At 40.9% G+C, this 24,847-nt stretch overlaps 1 protein-coding gene across 6 annotated transcripts in view; it reads left to right on the plus strand.

Moving 5' to 3' along the window:
• Plch1 (phospholipase C eta 1) overlaps positions 1 to 24,436 on the plus strand; it is a 209,478-nt gene extending 185,042 nt beyond the window's left edge. For 4 of the 6 annotated variants that reach the window (XM_085835852.1, XM_029475578.2, XM_085835855.1 and 1 more), the window contains 10 exons: positions 663 to 757; positions 3,887 to 3,984; positions 9,316 to 9,495; positions 9,592 to 9,699; positions 11,017 to 11,141; positions 12,844 to 12,928; positions 16,008 to 16,154; positions 16,465 to 16,544; positions 18,543 to 18,897; positions 21,217 to 24,436. In XM_085835852.1, coding sequence (XP_085691978.1) covers positions 663 to 757; positions 3,887 to 3,984; positions 9,316 to 9,495; positions 9,592 to 9,699; positions 11,017 to 11,141; positions 12,844 to 12,928; positions 16,008 to 16,154; positions 16,465 to 16,544; positions 18,543 to 18,897; positions 21,217 to 23,282 — 3,339 coding nt within the window. In that variant the 3' untranslated portion in view covers positions 23,283 to 24,436. Of the gene's footprint in view, positions 1 to 662; positions 758 to 3,886; positions 3,985 to 9,315; positions 9,496 to 9,591; positions 9,700 to 11,016; positions 11,142 to 12,843; positions 12,929 to 16,007; positions 16,155 to 16,464; positions 16,545 to 18,055; positions 18,116 to 18,542; positions 18,898 to 21,216 lie in introns of all 6 variants that reach the window. The other 2 variants (XM_085835856.1, XM_085835853.1) reach the window with 2 other exon arrangements.
• The last annotated feature ends 411 nt before the right edge of the window (positions 24,437 to 24,847 follow it).

Consider the following 24,847-nt stretch of genomic DNA (forward strand, 5'->3'; position numbering starts at 1 on the left):
CAGTCTCCAATATGGAGATGAAACGACATCCCCCTAAAACACCTGTCCAGAAGACAGGAGATTAATTGAGGAGACTTTAGCTTATGGCCTATGAGTAGCAATTTTTATTTTATGATTAGAACTGAAAATGGGTCCCAAACTCAGAAAAAAGCAATCTGATTTGGATGATGATTTGAGTGTGTGCTGTCCTTCTGTTCTTAACTTAGTACAAATCTGGTTTCAGAACCAAAGTTGCCTTTTATCACTTACACAACAGTAAGCTTCCATTCAAAAGCTTATTTCCCCTGATAATTGTTTAAATAGATAATTTAATTTTGGTTCTCTCTTGTGGACATCTTCAAAGTACACAACTAAAATTTTCCTAAGTTCTCAATCTTATATGGCTCAGAAATTGGCTTCTGGACATGAAATTCTAAATTTTACATAGTTACAGGATGTCTATAGATTTTTTTTCTTTAATTTAATGGTTGAACAAGTAACTGGTCACTCCTTCTGTATACATAGCTCCCACCCCATCCCACTAGTGTGTGTGTGTGTGTGTGTGTGTGTGTGTGTGTGTGTGTGTGTGTATGAGCATTCATGTTTTAAAATCCAATTCAATCTCTGTATATTGTGAATGTGCCTAATGTGGTGAGTTAGTAAGTTTACTGTGATTTTTCCAGCAGAAAGCTACAAAATCACGTTCTAAATCCTATAGTACTGATGATGAGGACGATAGCCTTCAGAATCCTGGCAAGGAGGGAGGCCAGCTGTACAGGTAAGAAAGCATCTTCATGCTTATTGCCCAGACTCCCACACCCTCCCCGTTCCATTATCCTGGTTGTTTTAGTTGTGTATGTTTAGTATCTGTGTGCCTAGAGAATGAGGTGTACATGGTAAGGTGTGGGAGGGAAATGTGAAGATCAAGCTAGCGATACTATACAGAGCAAACATGGCACCAGTGGGGTCCTGAATAAGCGCTAGCTGCGGTAGGTGTCAGGGGAAAGGTGTCGTGAGAGAGGAAGATGCCCATGCCGATGTACAGAGGACTGGCAGAGGGACTGACAGGATAACTTATATGCACGTAATGAGCCAGAATGGAGGTATTTAGTCCTCCATTCACCATCATTAGTACTGAAAAAGGTAAGCTTTCCATCTCTTAAAGACTCAAAAGCATTAAAGGAATTGTATATTAGCATGGTAGGTTCCAACTCTAGTAATGAACTGGTCAAATATATTAGTTACTGCTTCATTAGTTTTGACCATTTTACATCAATATACACTGCATCTTGGTGATATCTACCCATCAACTGACTTCTCTCAGCCCTATCCAGCTCCTGCTCATTCATTTCTTCCCAACCTGGCCTCCTCCTGCTTTCAGGTCTTTTTTTTTATACCCACTGAGATGACTTAGGATTTTTGACATGAGGATGAGTAGAGGGTCATTTGCTGAATCTTGGGAGACTTGTCAGTTGCTCCACCACTGAACAAAGGGGGTACTCCCTTCTTCCCAGAACCATTTGACTGCCAGTTGCTCCTCAGGGAGTGGTAGGACCTCCTGATCCCCTCCCTTGCCTATGACAACAGAATGCTGAAGGCCTAGTGCAGGTCTTTGGCTGTTATCCATAACTGCTGTGTGCTTATAATTGCAATGGCCACCTCATAGGCAGAACACAATGTTTCATAACTCTCCTCCTAATTCTTTGTTCTGATTATCCTAATCCTGATTCTTATATTCTTCCGTCCCTGCCTTCCATGGTGTTCCCTAAGCCTTGGAGGAAGTGATATAGGTGTTTCATTTAGAGAAGAACCCTCAACAGCCATTAATTCCCTGGTCTTAACAGTTGTAAGTCTTTCTATTAACTGTTAACCATTACATAAGGAATCGTCTCTCCTCAAGGCTGGGAGCAGCAATACTCTATGCTTAGAAACATGAATAGTTAGATAGCAATTTGGCTACTTGTCCTGTTAGCAAAACAATAGGAGTAGTGTTCTTGCAAGTTCTGTGATCTCCTCGGCTATCCAGTTTCCATTACATTTATAGTGCCAACACATATTCCCTTTCATGAAATAGTCCTCAAAGCTATTTAGGAAGCAACCTGCACTCTTAGTTACCCACACTTGGTAATGCCATACACAAGTAACTGCACCAGTGAGCATATCTTGCCTAGTACAGGGTCCTTAGTTGGTATTGACATTTTTCCCACAGTGGCCTATAGAGCATCTACTAGCACTATGGAAGCTATTCAGCAAGAAGGAAGCTTCTAGTCAGTGTCTTAATTTCTCCACGCCCTACAGCCAGGTGTCTTCAGTAACAGAGTCTGGAGAAACTCTTTGCCAGCTATTCATGTGACAGAAGAATAATAACCAAAATATTCAGAGCACTAAAGCAAAACTAAACACACGATCTGAAAATAGAGGGGGATACTAGGTGTGTAAAGGATCCTGCTCCCCTTATTAAGCTATTGTCAATAGTGTTCATGATGATGGTTTTCAGAACCTAGTTGTGATCTATAGTGTGATCAGGACTCCTTGACAGTCACAAAGGAACATAAAGCTATGTTGTGGGTGGGTTAATAGGTGTGGGTGGACAGACTAACAGACAAACAAACATGTGTGAGAAAATGCACACGTGTGTGTGTACACACATAGGCATATACAAACACACACACACACACACACACACACACACACACACCTATGTCTCTTTACTGAACAGAGAACTTAAAGTCACAGAGACCTTCTAGAAATTCAGCATCAGTGTTTAGGTAGGGTTTTCTTTAAGCTCTAATGGGATGTATTTGTATCATACACTGGCTAGTAAGGACAGATAAGAAAATTATAGAAAATTTGAATATTAGTTACAGTAAAAGATATAGCAGCGATAGGAACACCTTTCAGAAGACCTTTACTTACAATTTTTAAATCAAAGTGTCTGACACATAGCTAAGGAGGGAACAGTGTTTGAAAAGGCACATTATTCTTCATGCATTCAATGAGATGCCTTTACAGGTGTTATCAGAGATCAGGTAACATGCTGCTCTTGAGTCAGTTAGAGATTTGCCCATAATACCTGTGAGAGCCTGAGTCTCAGATGGCCACCTTGGGACTTGGTTAATCCAGTTCACTCTTGGGGTGGAGAGTAGAAAGGAATAACAATGTAGAATGTCTCCATGCCCCCATGTCTTAGGGATTCTACTTATGAATTTTAAGCATGATCTCACACATACTCATAATCATCAGCCTTTCACAGGTCCACCAATGGCTATAGGGTCTCCCAATTCTGTAATAAAGAATACACAGACATTCATTCAACTGCTTTTATCCATGCTTGCGTCCATGCCTCTAACAAAATGAACTGTGTAAGAAACATTTTGTCCATAGTTCTTTGCTTTGACATCTCATGTCACCACTAAGGTAAGGATTTCTTTCTGATTTGATCAACTTTTATCATTAATATCTAGTTCTCAAACATTTTCATCATCCCAAGAATACAATCTTTTATCCAACAACAGTCACTCTCCTCTCCTTTTTCTAGTATACTTCCTGTCTCTGGGTAGACTTTATACTTGTCAATATTTGACCTTTTACCAATATTTGGCTTCTTTCTTTCAGTTTTGTGTTTTCAAGCTTCACTCCCATTGTAGCATATATGTGTACTTTGTTTGATTTTATTGCTAAACTACCTGCCATATGACTATTCTACATATTATTCAGTAGTTGGAAAACTTTTTGATAGCTTTCACTCTGTTGGTTGTTTCACTCTGTCAGACCTGGGTTCCAGACCTGCTTTCATTAAGTCCTAGGGAGAGTCACTTACTCACCCTTTTAAAAGGGAAAGTGATGCAGCCAGAGGCTCACAACCCTTCCATCTCTAGACTCACTAACGTGAGTGTGTGCTCTGCAGGCTGGGCCGCCGAAGGAGAACCATGAAACTCTGCAGAGAGCTCTCGGACTTGGTGGTGTACACAAACTCCGTGGCAGCCCAGGATATTGTGGATGATGGTAAGGCCTGAGAATCGCTCACCCTGGTCCACACGCTTGACTTTCCTACGTCATTGCTAGCTCGTGTTTTCACTGATCAGGTCATTCCTGATCTGTGGGGCTGTCTGGGACTGTGTGGAATCTCATTTGTCAGAAAAATGATAGCTCACATGGTTCAGAGCTCGCATGTCTCACATGTGGGGCTGTGTTGATTATTGGTAGGTGCCTGATTGCTTGGAGGTTGCAGAAATTTCCTACAGGGTGGAAGATTTTATTATTGTGAAAAGTCAAAGGCATCAGAGCTAGGTCTTATTCCCAGACTCAAACTGTCGAGGCCTGACCTACCTTCCTAACCAGGTCACAGATGGTTCAGCCTGTTCAAATGTGAATGACCAGAAGAAGGAGTAAATTAATTCACTACAACAATACCCTGGAGAGACCATATTTTCTCATTAAACATTTTGCCTTTGAATAAAGAGGTCTATTTATTTTACTGACTGGAATTTTAACAAAAGAATAGATATAGTTCATTGTCGTATGGACCTGGAGGGCATCATCTTGAGTGAGGTAACACAATCACAAAGGAACTCACACAATATGTATTCACTGATAAGTGGATATTAGCCCAAAACTTAGGATACCCAAGATATAAGATACAATTTGCTAAACGCATGAAACTCAAGAAGAATGAAGACCAAAATGTGGACACTGTGCCCCTTCTTAGAATTGGGAACAAAACACCCAGGGAAGGAGTTACAGAGACAAAGTTCGGAGCTGTGATGAAAGGATGGACCATCTAGAGACTGCCGTATCCAGGGATCCATCCCATAATCAGCTTCTAAATGCTGACACCATTGCATACACTAGCAAGATTTTGCTGAAAGGACCCAAAGATAGCTGTCTCTTGTGAGACTATGCAGGGGCCTAGCAAACACAGGAGTGGATGCTCACAGTCAGCTATTGGATGTATCACAGGGCTCCCAATGGAGAAGCTAGAGAAAGTACCCAAGGAGCTAAAGGGATCTGCAACCCTATAGTTGGAACAACAAGATGAACTAACCAGTACCCGGAGCTCTTGTCTCTAGCTGCATATGTATCGAAAGATGGCCTAGTCGGCCATCACTGGAAAGAGAGGCCCATTGGACTTGCAAACTTTATATGCCCCAATATAGGGGAATGCCAGGACCAAAAGAATGGGAATGGGAGGGTAGGGAAATGGGGGGCGGTATGGGGGACTTTTGGGATAGCATTGGAAATGTAATTGAGGAAAATATGTAATAAAAAAAATAGAGAAAAAAAAAGAATAGATATAGTTCATTGTCACTGTTTCTCATAGATTTTTTTCTTTGTTCTTTTTTTTTAAAAAAGAGTATTTATTATATGTGTTTTGCCTACACATATGTATGGGTATCACATGCATGCTTGGTGCCTGCTGAGTCCAGAAGTGGGTATTAAATCCCTTGGAAGGGAAATCACAGGTGATTGATTATTAGCCACCATGTGGGTGCCGGGAACCAAGCCCAGACCCTTGGCAAGCTCTCTTGACTCAGTCATCTTCCAGTCCCGTCTCACTGTTTCCAACCACATCAACTACATCAAGCAGAGAGGCTCCAGCCTCAGCCATGCTCATCTTTCCTCATCTTCAGTTTTATTCCTTTACCAAATGTTGATTGAGGTACCACAGTCCTGCAGCACTTAGGTCAATGTTAATTTTAGTGGAAGTGGAATGGAAATCAGAATGTCCACTCTTTCAGTGATGTCAGCACAAAGATGGCAGGCAGCGTGGGACAAGGCCCTCCTCCTCACAGACCTCAGACTCTTCACTCAGTTCTTTTTACCAGCAACAGTCCATAAGTACATCTTCTTCTATTTATTGAAAGATGACTTTTCTTCGACCTGGGTTTGGATTCCTTCTTCTTATGGTGATGGTAGTTATAATACAAAATTTAAATGAACACCATCTGTAAGAATGAGAGAAACCTCCAGATTCTCAACTATCAAACAGTGCTTTCTAATAATGACTGCCTGTGGCTCTCAGATTAATATAGGGACTGTCTGAATGGAGTTGAAGGTATAGCTGCTTAGCAGAATGACAATGTTGACTAATAAGTACCTTTGGAAATCACAAGCCTAGTAACTTTGGGAACATAATATTGAGTACTGTTTACCTCTTAAATTTACCTGGTTTGTTTTTTACTTTTTAAAAAGACACAAAATGAGCAGTACTTAATGAATATGTTGCTTATCTTTATGTAAAACAACTCATTCTCATCAAAATACTAATTGATGTGAGCTTAATAAGCAAGCTCATCTTAATGATAGCATGGTACATCTGTTTATGTGGAAAATCAGAAAAATAACTCAGATATTGATTACAGTGGTGCTCCATATGAACTAGGTTTGTCGGTAAGTATACTTTCTCCAACTCTATGCAAAGCATTCTCCATCAGAACTTTGGGCGTGCAATGAGTTTTAGTTTTGTGGAGATGTGTAAACTCTGTTTATGTATTCTGTCAGTAATATATATTAATAATGATTTCCAAGGAAAGGGTCCATACTGGATAAATCACTAGGTTAAGAACTATAGTCTTCCTATCTTTTCCTTCTGAGCCATTACCAATCCAAGTTCCAGTTGTGGAGTGCCACCAACTCAGTGGCTGGCTTTTAACACCTAGGGCGTGTAGCCCCAAGGACAATAAGTACCTGACAAACCACATTGCCAGCAAGCTTAGCAGACATATGGTCTGAGCGCAGCAACCTACATTCTATTCCTTGTTTCCACGGATTCAGGCACTCACTCCCCTTGTTTGAATGAGAACAAGCTCTGTGCAAGCCTGCTCTTTTTTCCAGATGGCCTTTTGCAATAGGTCCAGTGGACATGGGAATAGGCATTTGGAGCCCAGGATATGAGGTTTATAAAAGTGTGTAGGATTGTAGCAGCGGTGGCATTGTAGAGATGGTTCAAGAGATGCATAGGGACAAAATGGGGAATGTTAGATGTTTGAAGTTTTACTCTGCATGGCTTTTCTTCCACCTGGGTTTGGATTCCTTCTTAAAACAATGGCTGTTATATAAAATTTAAATGAACACCATCTGTGAGAATCAGAGAAGCCTTCAGACTCTCAATTAGCAAGCTATTTTTGCTAATGATGACTGCCTGTGGCTCTCAGATTAATACAGGGATTGGCTGACTGGAGTTGAACGTATAGCTGTAGCCATAATCTCATCTGTAGATTCTGGATTGGCAATATTTTGTAGTCCAAGCAGAGACCCACGCGCAGGCCCCATGCATTTTTACTCTTCTCCGTTTTAGTATGTTATAAGCCTGCATGTATGGACAGTCTTCTTTGTTCCTGAAACGAAACATTATTTTAAAAGAAATCTATTTATTTAATAGTAACTAGAGACTGGGAATAGGGACTTGTGTGTGTGTTAAGAAAATGCTCTACCAGTGAATTATGTCCATGCATCTTTTCTTATGTTGATTTTAGGACAGTATTTAGGTTGTCTGACATGGCATTGAACTTACTTGCTAGTGCAAGAAATCCTTAAAGTTAGCCTCCCAAGTTGCTGGCATCATAGGCCTATTCCACAGGGTCTCTCTCTCTCTCTCTCTCTCTCTCTCTCTCTCTCTCTCTCTCTCTCTCCCTCTCTCTCTTGTTTTGTTTTCTTTTTTTTTAATTAGGAATTTTCTTCATTTACATTTCAAACGCTATCCCAAAAGTCCCCCTCCCCTCCCCCTTCTCCTCCCCTCCCACTCCCACTTCTTGGCCCTGGTGTTCCCCTGTACTGAGGCATATAAAGTTTGCATTACGCCCCTCTTCCTAGTAGGTTTTAATTGGTTCCAGGAGTAATCAAATGACCTTCAAAATCCAAATGTTTTCTTTTTTAATCAAAATGCTCTTTTTCTTTCATTTTCTTAGACCCCTAATGTTGTCATCTAGTACATGTATTTCGTACGTGCTTTTTATATTTTTTCATTTTCATGCATATGTGTTGCTGTTTGTACGTGTAGAGCATGCACATAGTGCTGGGCACACATAGGGAGTTCCAAGGCCCAAGGATAGAGAGGCCTGAGGTTGATGTTGGAAGCATCTTCCTTTGCCTTTCGACTTCATTCGCTGAGGTGGGGTCTCTCGGTCAAACCTAGGGCCCACCAGTAAGGATGGTTTTGCTGGCTAGATTACTGTGGGGCCCCTCTGTCTCCACATTCTCAAGCTGGAGTTATAGGCAGGCCACCACACCCACTCAGCATTTGTGTGGGCTCTGGGTATCTGTACTCAGGCCCTCAGAGTTGCATGGCAAGTGTGCAGTCAGTCACTGGAAGAGCTCCCAGCCCTGCATGTGAGTTTTTAATGAGCATCTTTAATATTTGTCAGGAGTAAGTTGTATATGCAGGTTGGTTTATTCACCGTTATCTGTCTCTTTGCCAAAGATGTTGTTTACCTCATGCATAAATGACTTTTCATCCTGCCTCTTCCTGCTGACCAGACATGAATCAATGAAACAATTGAATTCTGGGAGAATTTGGGACCTCACAATGGGGCACCTTAGCAAATGAAGTTCGTATATGGCCTTGCATTGGTTAACAGAGTCCTGAGTGGAATCTCAGGACTTTCTTGGTCAGGAGTTGGTTATACTCTGCTTTCTTAAATAGCAAATTTTGTTGAAAATTTTGTTCATACCTATTTAAGTTTGGTCTAAAAGTTTCTGTCTTTAGCCAGCTGCAGCATACCGTGATAGGCAAAGATGCTCTACCCTCTTGCTCCAATAAGTAGCAGAATGTCAGTCAGTTACAGTGGCTCTTGTCCTAACGAGGGTTCAGACAGCATACACCAGCCACCAGCCAGGATGCCTCTGAGTTCTGTTTTTCTTGTCACTTTCTATTTTTTCTTTTCTTTTTCTTTTTTTCTTTTCTTTTTTTTTTGGGGGGGGGGGACGTGTTGCGGTTTTTTGTTTGTTTGTTATTTGAGGCAGGGTTTCTCTGTGTAGCCCTGGCTGTCCTGGAACTCACTCTGTAGACCAGGCTGGCCTCGAACTCAGAAATCCACCTGCCTCTGCCTCCCAAGTGCTGGGATTAAAGGCGTGTGCCACCACGCCTGGCATTCTTGTCACTTTCTTTCTGTGGCTCTACATATAACTTGCCACGTAGTAGGTGAGTCACTGAACCCATTCTGGTTCTGGGGTGGTTTAATTTGTGAATGGTCTTGGTGGATTTAATGTCTAAAGTCTTGAACTTAACACATTGGAGCCACTTCTTTGGGCCAAGGGTGGGCTCTGGCATTATCCAGCCTGTTGTGAGAGGGTTGGCTTTGATGCATTTACCACTTTCCCTATTTCTTTGTCTGCCAGGAACCACAGGGAATGTGTTGTCCTTCAGCGAAACAAGAGCCCATCAAGTGGTTCAGCAGAAGTCAGAGCAGTTCATGATCTACAACCAAAAACAGCTCACAAGGATTTACCCCTCTGCCTACCGCATCGATTCCAGTAACTTCAACCCTCTGCCCTACTGGAATGCAGGCTGCCAGCTCGGTGTGTATGACCCAAGAGGAGTGGTGCTCTGCCTTCTCTCTCCACCTGGCCAATTGTCAGTTGTTTCTAATCCTCTCAAACGTTCAATTTTCACAGTGGCTCTGAACTACCAGTCTGAAGGGCGAATGATGCAGATCAATCGAGCAAAATTCAAGGCAAATGGCAACTGTGGCTATATTCTCAAGCCCCAGCAAATGTGCAAAGGTAAATACTGGTTTCTAATTGCATCTGTCATAAACAACAGATTATACTCCACTATGTACATGTTTAAATTTATTATTATCATCATCATTATTAATGTAGGCATGTATGTTTATATGTATGTAAGTAGAAGTCAGAGGACAAATTTATGGAGTCTTTTTTTCTCCTTCCACCATTATGAGTCCCAGGGATGGGCTTAGTTAATCAGACTCATGGCAAGAACATTATCCACTGAGTTAGAAAATAAAGTTTAGGCTTAGATTTTTCTAAACCTATTTTATTTAGGGTTCTTAAATGCTTCAACCTCCCTTCTACTGCACCGATCAGAGGTAGAAGAGAAAGAAGGTTAATAGGAAAGGGGGTGTGGACCTGTTTAGAAGTAGTTCTTCGGGATGATTCCACTATTCATTATCAGGATACCAGCAGTCCAGCACAATAGCAAACACCAAGCACAAATCAGTAGCAGTGGCTTGATCCTGCAGAAGGCGCAAGGCTCTGCCAAACTGGCAAGAGTCAGTGGAAGTGGCAAGAATCAGACAGAACAAGAAGTTCTTTGGTGCGTTTCTCTCTATGAAGTGAAGACCAGCCAAGACCAGTGAAGCATTGCATGGCTAGTGAATCCCAGCAATGCCCAACAATGCACGCACATCCTCTCATGGTTTAGAGGGTTCCATTTATACTCTTTTCAAATATCCCGTGCCCTCTCAAGCATCAGCTCCAGAAAAACATCACATGACATCTCACACACCTGTTTCGGCAAAACATCTTCTCACATGTCTGCCTCAGCAAAAGACCACATGCTTTCTCATGAGACTGCCAGAAACACATCACATGACACAACTGAGTCTCCAAAGAAACTAGAAATTTCCACTTCAATAAAGTTTCTCTTCTTCACTTAATTTCAGGTTTTCTTTCTTTATGTTCCTTGTATTTTTTTTCTAGATCCGAGATAGCTTAGCCAATTATTGGAATCTGATACAACTGTCCTCCTTGATACCACAGGCATTCAAATAAATTATTTATCTGAGTCACAACTACACCTTAGACATTTACTTTAAAGTGGCCCATCCCCTGGCTTTTGGGAAGAGAGAATAATGAAACCACACTCTGGAAGTACCTGCTGCTGCTGCTTCTGCAGAAAGTGATACTGGTGGTTACATGAGAATTTCTTTGTTCTATCAAGCCCTGGGATAACTGATATGCTTGGTCCTCTGTTTGACAAACCTAAGCTGAGTGTGGGTACTTGTATGGTTATGTATATGCCTGTGTATATTTGTATATGTGTTCCTATGCTACTGACCTCTGTTTTCCTTGGCCTAGGTACATTCAACCCTTTATCTGGTGATCCACTTCCTGCCAACCCCAAAAAACAGCTCATACTGAAAGTGATCAGTGGACAGCAACTCCCCAAACCTCCCGACTCTATGTTTGGAGACCGAGGCGAGGTAAGCTACACCCGACTGCCCATCTAGTTAAGTATGAGATTCTTTGATTGTGTTTAAGCAATCATCTCAGTGTCTTTAGTAGTATGTGTGCCTCTGTGTGTTGTGTGTATAGATGTTTAGGGGATGGGGGAGTTTATTAGTGAGCACTGACCTCCACTAATCAGACTGGAGCTGGTTTTCTGTCAGTCACACGGAGTTCTTGTCTCTACATAGTACTATAGGCTTGAGGGCGTGATCCTAGTGCACAGTTCAAGAGTGGAGCTGGCAGTACTATCGTCAGGATGTAAAGAACAAAGGCTAAGGTCATTAGTGACAAAAACATGGCCAAAAGCATACTTCTGAAACCCACATGTCCAGCAGTCTTCCTCACTGCTGCCTGCTCTTTTGCTTCATGCTTTGTAACATGTCATGCCACTCTCACCAGTTCTGTCCCCTTGTTGCAGGATGCAGTAGCCTTTGTTTCCCCCATGGTCAGCAGTGTCTCAATGTGTTTCACCTTCTCTTCACTTTCACCTTCTCTACATTCACATCTGGATCTCATGGTTAGAACCACTCAGCTTTGCATGTCCAAACCTCTGTGAATACTTCATCTGACCTGTACGCAGTGCTGTGTTGTGTAGTACTAAAGTACACATACTTCACCTTCCTGGCCTCATCACATTCTTCGTATTGGCTCTCTCCAATCTCTCTGCACTTGTTAACAGATAGCACAGTGCCCTACTTCTCAGACAGGAAAGCATCGGACAGGGTCATTGCCTCCATGTCTGCTGTCCCTCCTTCTATGGGCTCATCACTGTTTTTCTTTCCTGCTTTTACCTTCTGCCCAGTGTTCAACAGCAGGAATAGTTAGTTGGTATAGCCAGAAAGTTTATGCTTACTTCTTTATGTCTGACGAAAGGAACATACATTTCCTATGTCTGTAAAGCTTTTCATTTTGAGAAGTCTTTAGCCCTTATAAAGTTCCAAGAGTAATATAATGACTGTTTCTCCTCAATTCACTAACTCAATTAGTAAATTTTTTAGCATGTACTGTGCTGTGCTCCCATATATACATATCTTTTAAGTATGTTGGGGGTTATATGTTTTCTTTCCTTTGCAGTCATTTGTGACTATTGCACTTTGTTGATTAAGAACAAAGGCATTCTCCTATAAAACTATAGCAAAATGCAATATTGTCTAATATAACACCTATAATCCAATCTTTTCTTAGTATCCTTAAATTGTCTTATTTTTTTATTTTTCAAGTGAATCACATGCAACTTTTATTGCCATTTTTCTTTAGCCTTCTGTGATACAAAATAGTTCTCCAAAATCAAATTGATTTTATGACATTGGCATGATGTAGCCCTCCTCCTCATGGTAGACATTTAAGTTGCTTCCAGTGTTTGACCATTGTGATTGCAACTTCTCTGAGGTTTTGAGCATGGGTGACCCTCTCACTTTAGTTAGGTATGCTCCCTGAACTGAAATTGTAGGTTCTTTGAGTGAGAGTTTTGGTAGCATTAGCGAAGGGAATTTAAAGTTTTAATGCCACCCTTCACTCATATATCTAAATCACCTGTTTCTATAATTTTTTTTCGTAAGCATGTAGTAAAAATCAAGTGTTGCTGAAATATGAACATTTGGCTAGTTTACTCTCAGAGTAATTAACACGTGAGCGCAGGTAACACTGGCACTTCCTCTTTTTTTTTTTTTAATACAGATCATTGACCCTTTTGTTGAAGTTGAAATTATTGGGCTGCCAGTAGACTGTTGCAAGGACCAAACTCGTGTGGTGGATGATAACGGTAAGGTGGCAGTCAGTGTGCACCCTTTGAGGATGTGCGCTACGGCTGCAGTGTGCAGTGACAGGGACAAGTGTAGTGTTTAGCACAGCAAGACGGCTGAATTGTAACTGCCATCTGAATGTATGGTAAACACATTGATAAAAAGTCAGTCGCTTTCTAAGTTTCTGGTTCCTTTCTGAGAAAGGAAAGTAAGTACTATCACACGTAGGCACTCAGGAGGAGTCAACCATTTTGCTCTATAGAAAGCTTTAGGCTCATGAAATAATGGCAGACTGAACATCAGAGTCTTCTGGAGAACAAAGGAGGTTGTCTTTTCTGATTACTTTGTAATGAGCTCTCAGTGATGTCTACAACTAAGAGAGAAAGGTTATGCAGAAAAATATGCTAGACTGGGTAAACGTAATGCCTTCTTGCCACCTCTGAAATACTGGTCCCTCACCATATTTAAGAAATGAATATGCCAGGGCATTCTGGCCCAATCTTTAGCTATTTTTATGCTCAAATAAGCAACAACAACAACAATCAAATATGGACAAGAACAAAAGCTACTGAACTTAACAACTGATGAACTGGGATTGATACATTGTCTATTTTGATGACATTATTGTAATCAAGACTCCTGGGACTCTTTCTAAGTCTTTCTACTGAAAGGTGTGCATGACATCTTAAAGACCTCGGCTCAGAACTCACCTAGGGAAATTCTTCCTAGTGTGTTACTTATTATGTGAGGTGTGTGTTCTCATAAATAAGTCTCCTCAAAGCTTTTGCTTGTGAAGTCCATGTGTTTAATTAATTCCTCCTGGCTTTTGTTCCTGTCATTGTTTGTCTTTTTGAGCATGTAAATAGCTAAAGATTTGGCCTGAATGTGCTGCCACATTCATTTCTTAAATATGGTGAGAGGCCAGTATTTCAACAGTGGCAAAAAAATAGTGGCATTACCTTTCCCCAAGTCTAGCATATTTTTCTGGATAATCTTATAGACTTATATTTGTGTGTCATATATGTGACAGGTTTTATCTCATACATATTTTCTTCATTTAGAATAATGGATAGTCTAAAAATAATTGGAAGTCATGGTTACCAAAACATTAGAAAAATCAGTGGTTCATAGGGAGACCTTGAAGAAATGTTAGTTGTTCAAAAGTGGTGTGAACCTATGAGGAAATAACATCCTTTAAGAGAGAGAGAGAGAGAGAGAGAGAGAGAGAGAGAGAGAGAGAGAATTATCATGTATACAGAGTTCTGCTGCGTGTATGCCTGCACACCACAAGAGGGCGTCAGATCCCATTACAGATGGTTGTGAGCCACTATATGGTTACTGGGAATTGAACTCAGGACCTCTGGAAGAACAGCCAGGACTTTTAACTTCCGAACCATCTCTCCAGCCCTAGGATATAACATTCTTAAAGAAGTTCTTCTACTGTTGGATTTTCTCAGGACTTAAGGAATTATTCCTCACTTTCTTAGTTGCAGAAGTCACTGAGAGCTCATTACAAAGTCACAGAAAAGAGAGTTTCCTTTGTTCACTGGGAGACGCTCTGATGTTCAGTCTGCCATTATTTCATGACCTTGAGGCTTTTTATAGAGGAAAGTGGTTGACTCCTCCTGAGTGTGTATGTTTGGTAGAACTTACTTTCCTCTTTCAGAAAAGAACTTTTCAGAGTGGTAGACTTTTTAGTAGTTTTTGTACTTATTTTGCTGGAGAAAATTTTACTAAGAAATAAATACCTTTTGTCCTTTAGTATTTAGCCTTTGTGCATTTTCCCTTATGTTCATAGTACTTGAGGGGAGTCATTATGAAGGAAATAGATTTATAAAAAGAGCCCATGGTTTTGGAGGCTGGAGGTCTAACCAACATGGCACTGGCTTTGGTGAGGGCTGCCTTGACTGATTCTGATCATGGCCGGTGATATCCTGTTAAGACTATGTGTAAGAGAACACATGGCAACCCAGAAACCTGAGGAACTTGGAGGTAGACAGACTTACTTTGTAACAGCTCTAGTGAGAACTCAGCAGCATTCAGTAAGGAGTCATCAAAGTTTCCTTGGCATAGGACCACAATGGCAAGACAGCTTTACTCTTGGCTCTACACCATAACAGAGTCACAATGGGTGTGAAGATTGCCACTTAAAATTACTAGGGGACAAACCACAATCAAACTATAGCAGTCTTTGAAGAAAGGAATGTGCCTTCTTGTTCATTTTCAATACCTCTGGAAATAAACTTCTTGCTTCGTGAAAGCCACTTAAACTGTAGCACACAGTCTAGGTTGGGACTCTTGTTCACTCTATGATGTCAGACACACTTCTTTGAACAGCAATTCTCCAAACTATATAGTGAGTGACAAATACTTTTGGACTTTCAAAAGTATAAGCATGTGTTGCTTGTACAAATTTGAAAAATTCTAGTTTGAAACTTGATAAAGTATGAATGTTTTTCTTACTTAGACAAAGCAAGCTAGGTGTGGTGGCTCCTGTCTAATCCCAGAGCATGGGAGGTAGAGCTAGGGGGATCGTGAGTTCAAAGCAAACTTGGACTACTGAATGAAACCCTGTCCCCAAAAAAATCAAACCAAAGGAAACCCACAAGCCCTTGACATGCTGCTCTTAAAGTGTCTCTGTAGGAATTAAAGAGGACTGTATGTACACCAGAGGATAGAAAGCTATGAGGCACCTTGTGAATAGGAGGAGACCCTTTGGTAGCTGAGAGATACAATCCTATGAGGAGGCAACTTTCTGTAACATTTCTACTAAAATACTCTTAGAATACAACTATAATTTTTAAGCTTATTGAAGCATTTTAATGACTATTAAGAAGCTTCCTGATACAATGGGGCTTTGGGGATTAATAGAATTGATGTGATAATTTACAGGCAATTTTTTTACCAATTATTTTCTAACAGTGGGGTAAACTCAGAGGCTTTATTTCAGCAGGGCATCCTGGAGAGGTTCAGGCGTTTTCATGAGTTTAATAAACATTGCAGGCAATTTTCACTCTCTGCTCTACAGATATTGCTGCTAAATCATTTCCGGCTAAGCCCCTTGCTCTTTCTGATTTTTCTTTTTCCCATTTCTCTTAGGATTTAACCCTGTGTGGGAAGAAACCCTAACTTTTACAGTTCACATGCCAGAAATAGCTTTGGTTCGGTTCCTTGTGTGGGATCATGATCCTATTGGAAGAGACTTTGTCGGACAAAGGACTGTGACCTTCAGTAGCCTCGTGCCCGGTAGGTATAAGCTAGCTTTCTATCTCTAGATTGGCTGTTCTGTCTCTTTGTTTTCTACTGTGGGGGAGGAGTATCTAGGTTCTAGCATATCCTAGGTTAATCTTTTCTTTGTGGAAGATTTAATACATGACCCAGGGCAAACAGGACATTCATCAAATTCATTATATGACATGTTACATGTGATGTAATATGGTGTATAAAATGTGAAGGATGATAGTTAAGACAGTACTTAATACTCTTGCCCTTTCTTTCTGCAAAGAAAGCCAAATAGAAATTCAACTGAAGGAGCCATTTCTTTTCACTTTTTCAGGCTACCGGCATGTCTACCTGGAAGGACTCACAGAAGCATCTATTTTCGTTCACATAACAATCAATGAGATCTTTGGAAAGGTGAGAAAGATCAGATCATAGGCATATAACAACAATGTGGACCTCAAGGAAGTTACTGATTCCATAAAAGGAATGTACATTTGACCAAGTATTTTTTTCCATCAGGAGCTCAGTGAGCTCAGGCGTCCTTCCAGCCATGTCTACCTGTACTCCTGTGTCAACTCAGGGGTGTGTTCGTTCCTTCCTCCTAGGGGTGCTCTCTACGTTTACTAGAATTCAGAAGCCTGTCACACTTTCAGGCTATCATTTTGATGGCAAGAATGAAGGCCAATACAATTTGAGTTTTATTGTAATTCTAAAAAAGGTGCACTTTCTGCAGACGGAAATGTGGAACCTCAGAGGTTTATTGAAAGGCCTGTGTTAATCTAGCTATAATCCTAGCTGTGTCTAGGCAAGAAGCATTCATATGGAACAACTGGAAATTGAAAACAATGAATAAAGTATCAATAGACTTAAAAGTACCTACAGAAGAAATTGAGAGAGGAAAAGAGAAGGGCTATAGAAGGGGGGTTAAGATGTAAGGAAGAAGATAAGGGAAGTGGGGAGAGAGAGGGAGAGGAAGATAGAAAAGTGAAATCACAGGGAAGGGAGACAGAGGATCACAAACAGGTGTCTAGTTCTGCTCGCTCTTTCTCCTTTCACTATAGAGGGAGAGGGTGCTTTGCACACCAGCAGGTGGTCCTCTGGTCATGCCAAGTGTTATGGAGTTTCAGGACTAGGTGTGGCTTGGAGGGATTATAGAATGGAACAGTGCCCAGACTGCCCCATGCTGCTTGTTACGGTGTGCTCTGTGCTGCCTTCAGCTTCTCCAGAGTATTGGCCTTCTCTCTGAATTCGCTCTCCATGTGTAACTGTGAGGTACAAACAGGACCTGCCTCAGAAATAAGTTTGCTATTCTCTGAAAGCTGCCTGCCTTGGAGTAAATGAGCATAGCATTGGCTAATGTCAGTATCTCTGTGACCACCACCTGGGACTTGAGCTGGGAGTGTAGGTGTAGCCCAGTCAACCGAAGGGAACAAATGGTTTGTATTTCTGAATATGCTGAAGGTAAAGCCTTTCAAACTTGAGTTCCAATTTACACAGCTTGTCGGGCTCTTTCTGTTAACCTAAATAGAGACATATATAAATGATTTGAAGATAATGCCTGGATTCTAGAAAGTCCAGTATAACCATATAATATCTTTAACTTTCACCAGGGTGGCAGAAAACCAGGATTTCTTTAAAACTTAGCCAAGAAATAAAATACAAATATTCTATATAATTTTTGTTTCATTCCTAAATAAATGACCAATTTTGAGTCATTTATTATGTTCAACATATGTATGAGTTAGGATGCTCATACCATAAGGTGACAGCATTGAGTTGAATAAGGGATGAACAGAAAAGAAAATTATTAGAAATGGGAGGAGGGGTTTATACAGGTATGCACATTTTCTTTTATGTTTATTGGTACTGCCTATTTGAATGAGCCCAAACTGTGTTCTCTTGTGTTTTTGTTTTCTCCCCTGCAGTGGAGTCCTTTAATCCTCAACCCCAGTTATACCATATTGCACTTTCTAGGAGCTACAAAGGTAGTTTCTCAGCATGGCCCTGCACTCTCAATAGTGTGTTCTTTTAAAATGACTGTGATGGCATGCCTCCTCACATCTTCCCATCCACTGCTTACCATGAAACACACATTTGCTGCTTCAAGGCTGCTAAAGTCCTATGCGTTTGTTACCATGGAAACTTCTCCACCATCTTATCTAATCTCTGGGTAGGAACGTTCTGGAAAGGTTGGCCATGAAATTGAAAGACTGCACTCCTCCCATAATAAAGCTGATGAGATGTGTGCATGTATGGACCCACTGTGAGTTGCTTTCTTATTTTGAACATCCTTCAATCAATGGCAATAAAATTTCAGTTCATAGTCATTCTTCATGGAGCTGTCATTTCAAACACAAGTTTTTCTTATGATAGCATGTGCTTAACTTGTGGTTGGTCCTTTTGTGTCCTCAGAACAGACAGCTCCAAGGCCTGAAGGGGCTGTTCAATAAGAATCCCAGGCACGCTTCTTCAGAAAACAACTCGCATTATGTTCGGAAGCGATCAATTGGAGATAGGATTCTGCGACGTACAGCTAGTGCTCCAGCCAAAGGCAGGAAAAAGAGCAAAGTGGGCTTCCAAGAAATGGTTGAGATAAAAGATTCTGTCTCTGAGGCTGCAAGAGATCAAGATGGTGTCCTGAGGAGGACCACGCGGAGTCTGCAAGTACGCCCTGTCTCTATGCCTGTTGACAAGAGCCTTCTGGGGGCTTTGTCGCTGCCCATATCTGAAGCAGCAAAAGACACGGATGGAAAAGAAAACTGTCTGGGTAAGGTGCTTTCAGATTCTCTAAGCTGCAGTTTGGTTCCTTTTTCTATTATGACAGTGCTACCATTGTACAAGTAAAGTGTCTGAAAAAAATGTTAATTCTATGCAGGAAGATTTTAATCTTTGGGTAAGAGAGTGAAAAATAGCCTTACCATTTCCATGCATGGGGAATGAGAACACCACGTAGAATGGCCTAGAGCATGGCAATCTGAGAGGGAGAAGGAAATGACAAAATATAAATAGTGTTGGTTTTTCTTTCTCCACGTCCTGGGGAGAGGAGAGGCAGGATGTTAGAACAAGAACAAGGAGTTTAAAGAGGTATCGTACTGAGTTTGTCCCAGGGTTGAATGGGCATTTCTGGCATTTAATACAGCTGCATTACTTTTCACTATTAAGAACTCTTGTGGTTGGAAGTGTTAATGGTGAACAGACACGGTTAAAGCCAGTCATCATCTGTCCTACTTGAATTATTTTTCTTCCTTAGGATGTGGTTTAGGCACTGTGATCTCACTTCCCTGCTCTGGATGGTGGCAGGGGAGGAGGCATGCCCAAGGTTATGGCTTGCTTGTAGGCTTGTATACTCTTGTAGTATAGGACTTAGGAGCCATCTTTTCTCCTTAACTTGGACTATGAAGGACTCATTTGAGCAAGTTACTGATGAGCATTGACCACTTTACAAAGTGACAAGGAGCTCTTTAATCTGTTTCACTGACTCCTTTTCCTATTCCAAAACTGTGTCTATTGACTGACTGGCTCTGAAGTTATCTCAAACAAGTAGAGTGTAATACCTTGTTTTTTGCATTTTAGCAAAATTAGACTTTATCTGAACGACATAACTTCAGCTACTTGTTTTTCCACAAATGCTGTTTTGCTTGTATTGGTTCTTATTGTAAGGTGTTCTACTGAGAAAAGAAAAGGTAGTTCTTTAATACTTTTTTAGAAGGGGAGAAACCAAGCTTGAAAATTTCCTAGTTTGCATGGCCCTGGAGTCTATCTAGCACTGGGAACATGTTCAAAGTTTTGTAAAGTGTAGTGTCAGAGAAGAGAGGATATATGTGGCTTTAAATTTATTTTAAAAAGCTGCTTCAGCAAAGTAAAGTTATGTTCAGTAGAGATCTATACTAAGTAGTCTTCTAACTGCAGAAGATGCTAAGCCAAGACACGAACTGGGAAGCAAGAGAAAGAAAATACTTCTTTCCTACATTTAAAAAGATATAAGGACTAACACATGCATTAAATTTGCAGCAAATATGGAATGATACATCATCATTGCACTGATCACAGATACATTACAGAAAAAGCAATTGAGAAGAAATCAGAATACAAAGTTCTTAATAGTCTGTCTTTACAAAAGTAGCTGCCTCTGAAAATGATGTCATGGAATATTTAATGGTTTACAATTTGGGAATCTTAATTTTTTTAGATGATGAATAAAATTTTAGTGAAGAGAAAGTATTTTTGTAAAAAATTCTTTATCCACACACTATAACTTTGAAAGAGTTAAAGGACAAATAATCAGATAAAAATAATTAAATGCTGAGCATGGTCTCGGCACACATCAAAAGGGATACAGTATTCTAGACTGCTGTGAATTGTATGTTTTACAGTTTTCCTTATTTAACATCTTACTACCACCTTGGAGGGGGAGGGGGGAAGAGTGCAACATATATTTTTGTACTGAAGTAAAAAAATATTACCAAGAGAATATTAAATATCAGCAGTGACTTGGATTTGATGACTGATTACCTTTTCACTTTAAGCCGATAGATATGAATAGTTTTGTGTACATATTGTACCTTCCAATTGTGTTAGAAATTAGCTGGTTAGGTAAACAGTTTTCCAAAATGTCTTTTTAAAATTCTATCCTCTGTGGTTTGCCTGTTGCTAATACATGTGTAACTTTGAAAGCTGCTAGTGTCTTGTTTACAGGTACCATAGTGCACTGTTTAACAGAGCTGTCTTGTTCTGTTTTTGTTGCCATGCTTCTGTGTAGTACAGATCTGAATAGGAAGCAGCGTAAGGTAATCCTCACCTTGAAAGCATAGTAACTCATTGACATTATCTGGACAATGAATATTACATCCTCAGCTGATGTAATAGACATTCAAAAGTAAGCTCAGCCAAGTTCCTGTAAATATATTTCACCATTTATCCATCACGCAGACACTGTGTTGCAAACTTCTGCTTATCCATAATTATATTCTGTCACAATGTAATTCAGATTTACATTCTCCATTTGTCTGTGTCAAGACAAACATGACTGTCCCAGGGCCTACATAAAGTGATACCCTTGACCTAAAATGCTGTTTGCTTTATTTAGCAGGGGACAAGGATGACAGAAGAAAGGGAGCCGCAACTAGAAAAGACTCACATTTTTCAAATTTCAACAAAAAGTTATCCTCCTCCTCCAGTGCACTCCTCCACAAAGATGCCAACCAAGGGCCAACTGCCAGTGTATCAAACCCAGAACAGTGTGGAGGACGAGGTGCAAAGGGTGAGAGGCTCAAACCAAATATGACAAATGATTGCCAGGAAAACCACAATCCCCCGAAATTCCTCTCTCCAAGGAAGCATTTGGCACTGGATCCTGCAACGAAGGGACTGCAAGAGAGACTGCATGGAATGAGAACCAATGAGAAGGAGCATGCCGAGGGCTTCTCGGGAGGGAAAAGCATGCTGACCGGAAGCGTTCTTTCTCAAAGTTCTCTGGAGGTAGAGAACCCAGAAGGCAGCAGAGCCAAGGCCAGAGCTGCAACCTCCTTTTCTCTCTCAGACGTCTGCGCGCTCTGTTCTGACATCCCTGATTTACATTCAACTGCCATTCTACAGGACACTGACATTTCCAATCTCATTGATGACGTGACTTTAACAAATGAGAATCAGTCGGGAAGTTCCATCTCGGCACTGATTGGCCAGTTTGAAGAAAGCAACCACCCGGCTAACGTTACTGTGGTTTCTCATCTCAGCACCAGTGGGGCATCAGGAAGTTCTCCTTTGCCGATCGCATTGGGCCTCCAAACACCCTTCAAGCATGGTCTTTCCCAGGGGAACCAGAAGGCCTCCTTCTTGTGCTCATCTCCTGAGCTGAACAAGCTCTCTAGCGCTGAGATCACCAAACTGGCAAATAACGCAGTTCCTTGTGGAGTGATTGGTTCTCCCATCTCTACACCAAAGCCAGGTGATGACCCTTCAGATAAGGCCAAGACAAGAGTCATTGAAGGCAACCTGCCTGGGTTCCCTGATGCTTCTCCTGGTCAATTTCCCAAAAGCCCCACCCATGAAGAGGACCATAGTCAAGTGATGAACAGTCCTGCTCTCTCCATGGAGTTGGCCATAGAAGATATAATTGCAGACCCTGCTCTCTCTATAAATTCTGCAGAAAGCAGTCTTGTGGAAATTGATGGAGAATCTGAAAACCTATCTCTAACCACCTGTGACTACGGGGAAGAAGCTCCGAGTCAACTTGTTTCTCCACTAAAACTGCAGCAGAGCCAGGAGATGGTGGAACACATTCAGAGGGGCTTGAAGAATGGCTACTGTAAAGAGACTCTCCTCCCTTCTGAAGTATTCAAAAATATTCCAGGTGTCAAAAATCACAGTATTTCTCATCTAACCTATCAGGGTGCTGGCTTTGTGTATAACCATTTCTCAAGTTCAGATGCAAAAACGAACCAAATCTGTGAGCCCCAGCAGCCTAGGGCTCCAGATATGCATGCCCCTACACCCACACCATCAACACATGCCCCTTTGGCTGCTTTGAAACTGCCAAGCCCATGCAAATCCAAAAGTCTGGGGGACTTAACATCAGAGGACATCGCCTGCAATTTTGAAAGCAAATATCAATGTATTAGTAGGAGCTTTGTGACAAACGGCATTAGAGACAAGAGTGTGACTATGAAGACAAAGTCATTAGAGCCTTTAGATGCCCTGACTGAACAGCTCCGGAAGCTGGTGTCCTTTGACCAAGAAGACAGCTGTCAAGTGCTCTACGCAAAGCAGGATGTCAATCAGTGTCCCAGGGCATTAGTCAGAAAGTTGTCGTCTAGAAGTCAGAGCAGAGTGCGCAACATTGCTAGCCGTGCCAAGGAGAAGCAGGAAGCTGGCAAGCAAAAAGCTATGGCCCAGAGCACCAGAGGAGGAGTGGTCCTTAGAAGTAAACCGCCCGCTCCTGCTCTGGCCGTGAACCGTCACTCCACAGGCTCATACATTGCAAGCTACCTGAGGAACATGAAAGCTGGTGGCCTAGAGGGTCGAGGCATCCCAGAGGGAGCGTGCACGGCCCTTCGCTATGGCTACATGGACCAGTTTTGTTCAGATAATTCAGTTCTGCAGACTGAGCCAAGCAGCGAAGATAAACCCGAAATTTATTTTCTTTTGAGGCTTTGAATTATATAAAGTTGCATTTTCATTGTTTACATGATACTCTAGAGGATGTTAGATTTTTTCCATTGTCAGGAAATATGATACTGGGCTTTGAAATGATTTCCAAATGTATTTTTAAACTTGTATTTTGGTCTCCCTTTGCCTCATGCATTTGTATATAGATTCTGTGGCCTTTCCCAGGGATCCATGATCTTTCCCCCAAGGTGTTATAAACTATGTTAGTATGAAATGTGTGCATGCCCTTATGTGAAACTTCTCAGCAGCTTGGGTCATAGAGTGCATATGTTGCACACAAAAAAATGTGTTTCCCCATGTCCTCCGATCACAGTCCCAGAGGCTGTCACCGTTACTCACTAAGTGTTGAGCTCATTAAGATTAAACTTTGAAAACCATAAAGGGATGGATTCTTTATTTGAAGTTACATTTTCCTTCTGAACTGAGAGACCCAGATTCAGTTTTATAATCCATTTAAAAGAGATGTTTTAAGTGGTTACATTGCCCTTTATGATTTCCACGTGCCACCCAAAGTAGGAATTCCATGAAGATGGATAGCATCTCGCCAACCCCAACTCCCTTTTAGAATAGACTATGAGGAAGAAAGCAAACTTCTGTATATAAGGCCAAATTAGTTTGTTTTGCATGAAATTTTGTTACATATTTTTGCTAATGGCTTTGTATGTAACAAGAATCCAGTTGCCAAGCTATCTGTCATTCTTTTGGATGATGTAATATTATAGAATATTGAAAATAATGGCTTTCAGAATGAGAGACGTTCAGCTGGGGATGGTGGTTCACGACTTTAATCCCAGTAGAAGCAGATGAGTTTGAGGCCAGCCTGATCTACATAGTAAGCTCCAGGCCAATCAAAGCTATGTACTAAGTCCCAACAACGAAAAGATAGTGAGAGACTTACATTAAACTTAAAACCCAAAGTAGTACAAACAGACACTTCCCCAAAGCAATCAAGAAAAAAAGTATTTTCTCATAATCCAAGTGAATAGATAATTAAAAGAAGCCTTTTCCCTTTAGGGAACCAAGTAACTCTATTTTAGTACCGACATATATTATTTTCATTGTGGATCCATTTTTTATTGCATGTTCAGATGTCATTTGCTTTTTGTACCATGAATTGCAATGATGTTCTTCCTGGACCTCATAAAAATATAATTAAAGCAGATTTTTGAACACTTGATGATTTTGTTTGTAAAACAAAAACAAAGCCGCAGCTGGAGTGTGTGTGATAACTGTTGAATGGGGGACCAGGCTATGTCCTCCTTTCTATGTGCTTGTAGCAAAAGTGGGGACTTTTATTGTCAGGGATGGTTTTATGCAGCAGTTTATGTGTCTGAATTTTTTCATTATGTTGAATACTATACTCATTTTTTGTTTTAAACATATATTAAAGTATTGTATATACTTTATATATATATATATACATGTATATATATATATATACATGCACATACATATTTTGCTTATATATATATGTAGAGCATGTATGTGCCTAGTGCCTGAGGTGGTCAGAAGAGAGCTGCGGATCTTTTGGAACTAGAATTACACAATTTTAA

The sequence above is a fragment of the Mus caroli genome, unplaced genomic scaffold, assembly GCF_978045245.1.
Source record: "Mus caroli unplaced genomic scaffold, Mus_caroli_1 scaffold_3, whole genome shotgun sequence".
Taxonomy (NCBI): domain Eukaryota; kingdom Metazoa; phylum Chordata; class Mammalia; order Rodentia; family Muridae; genus Mus; species Mus caroli.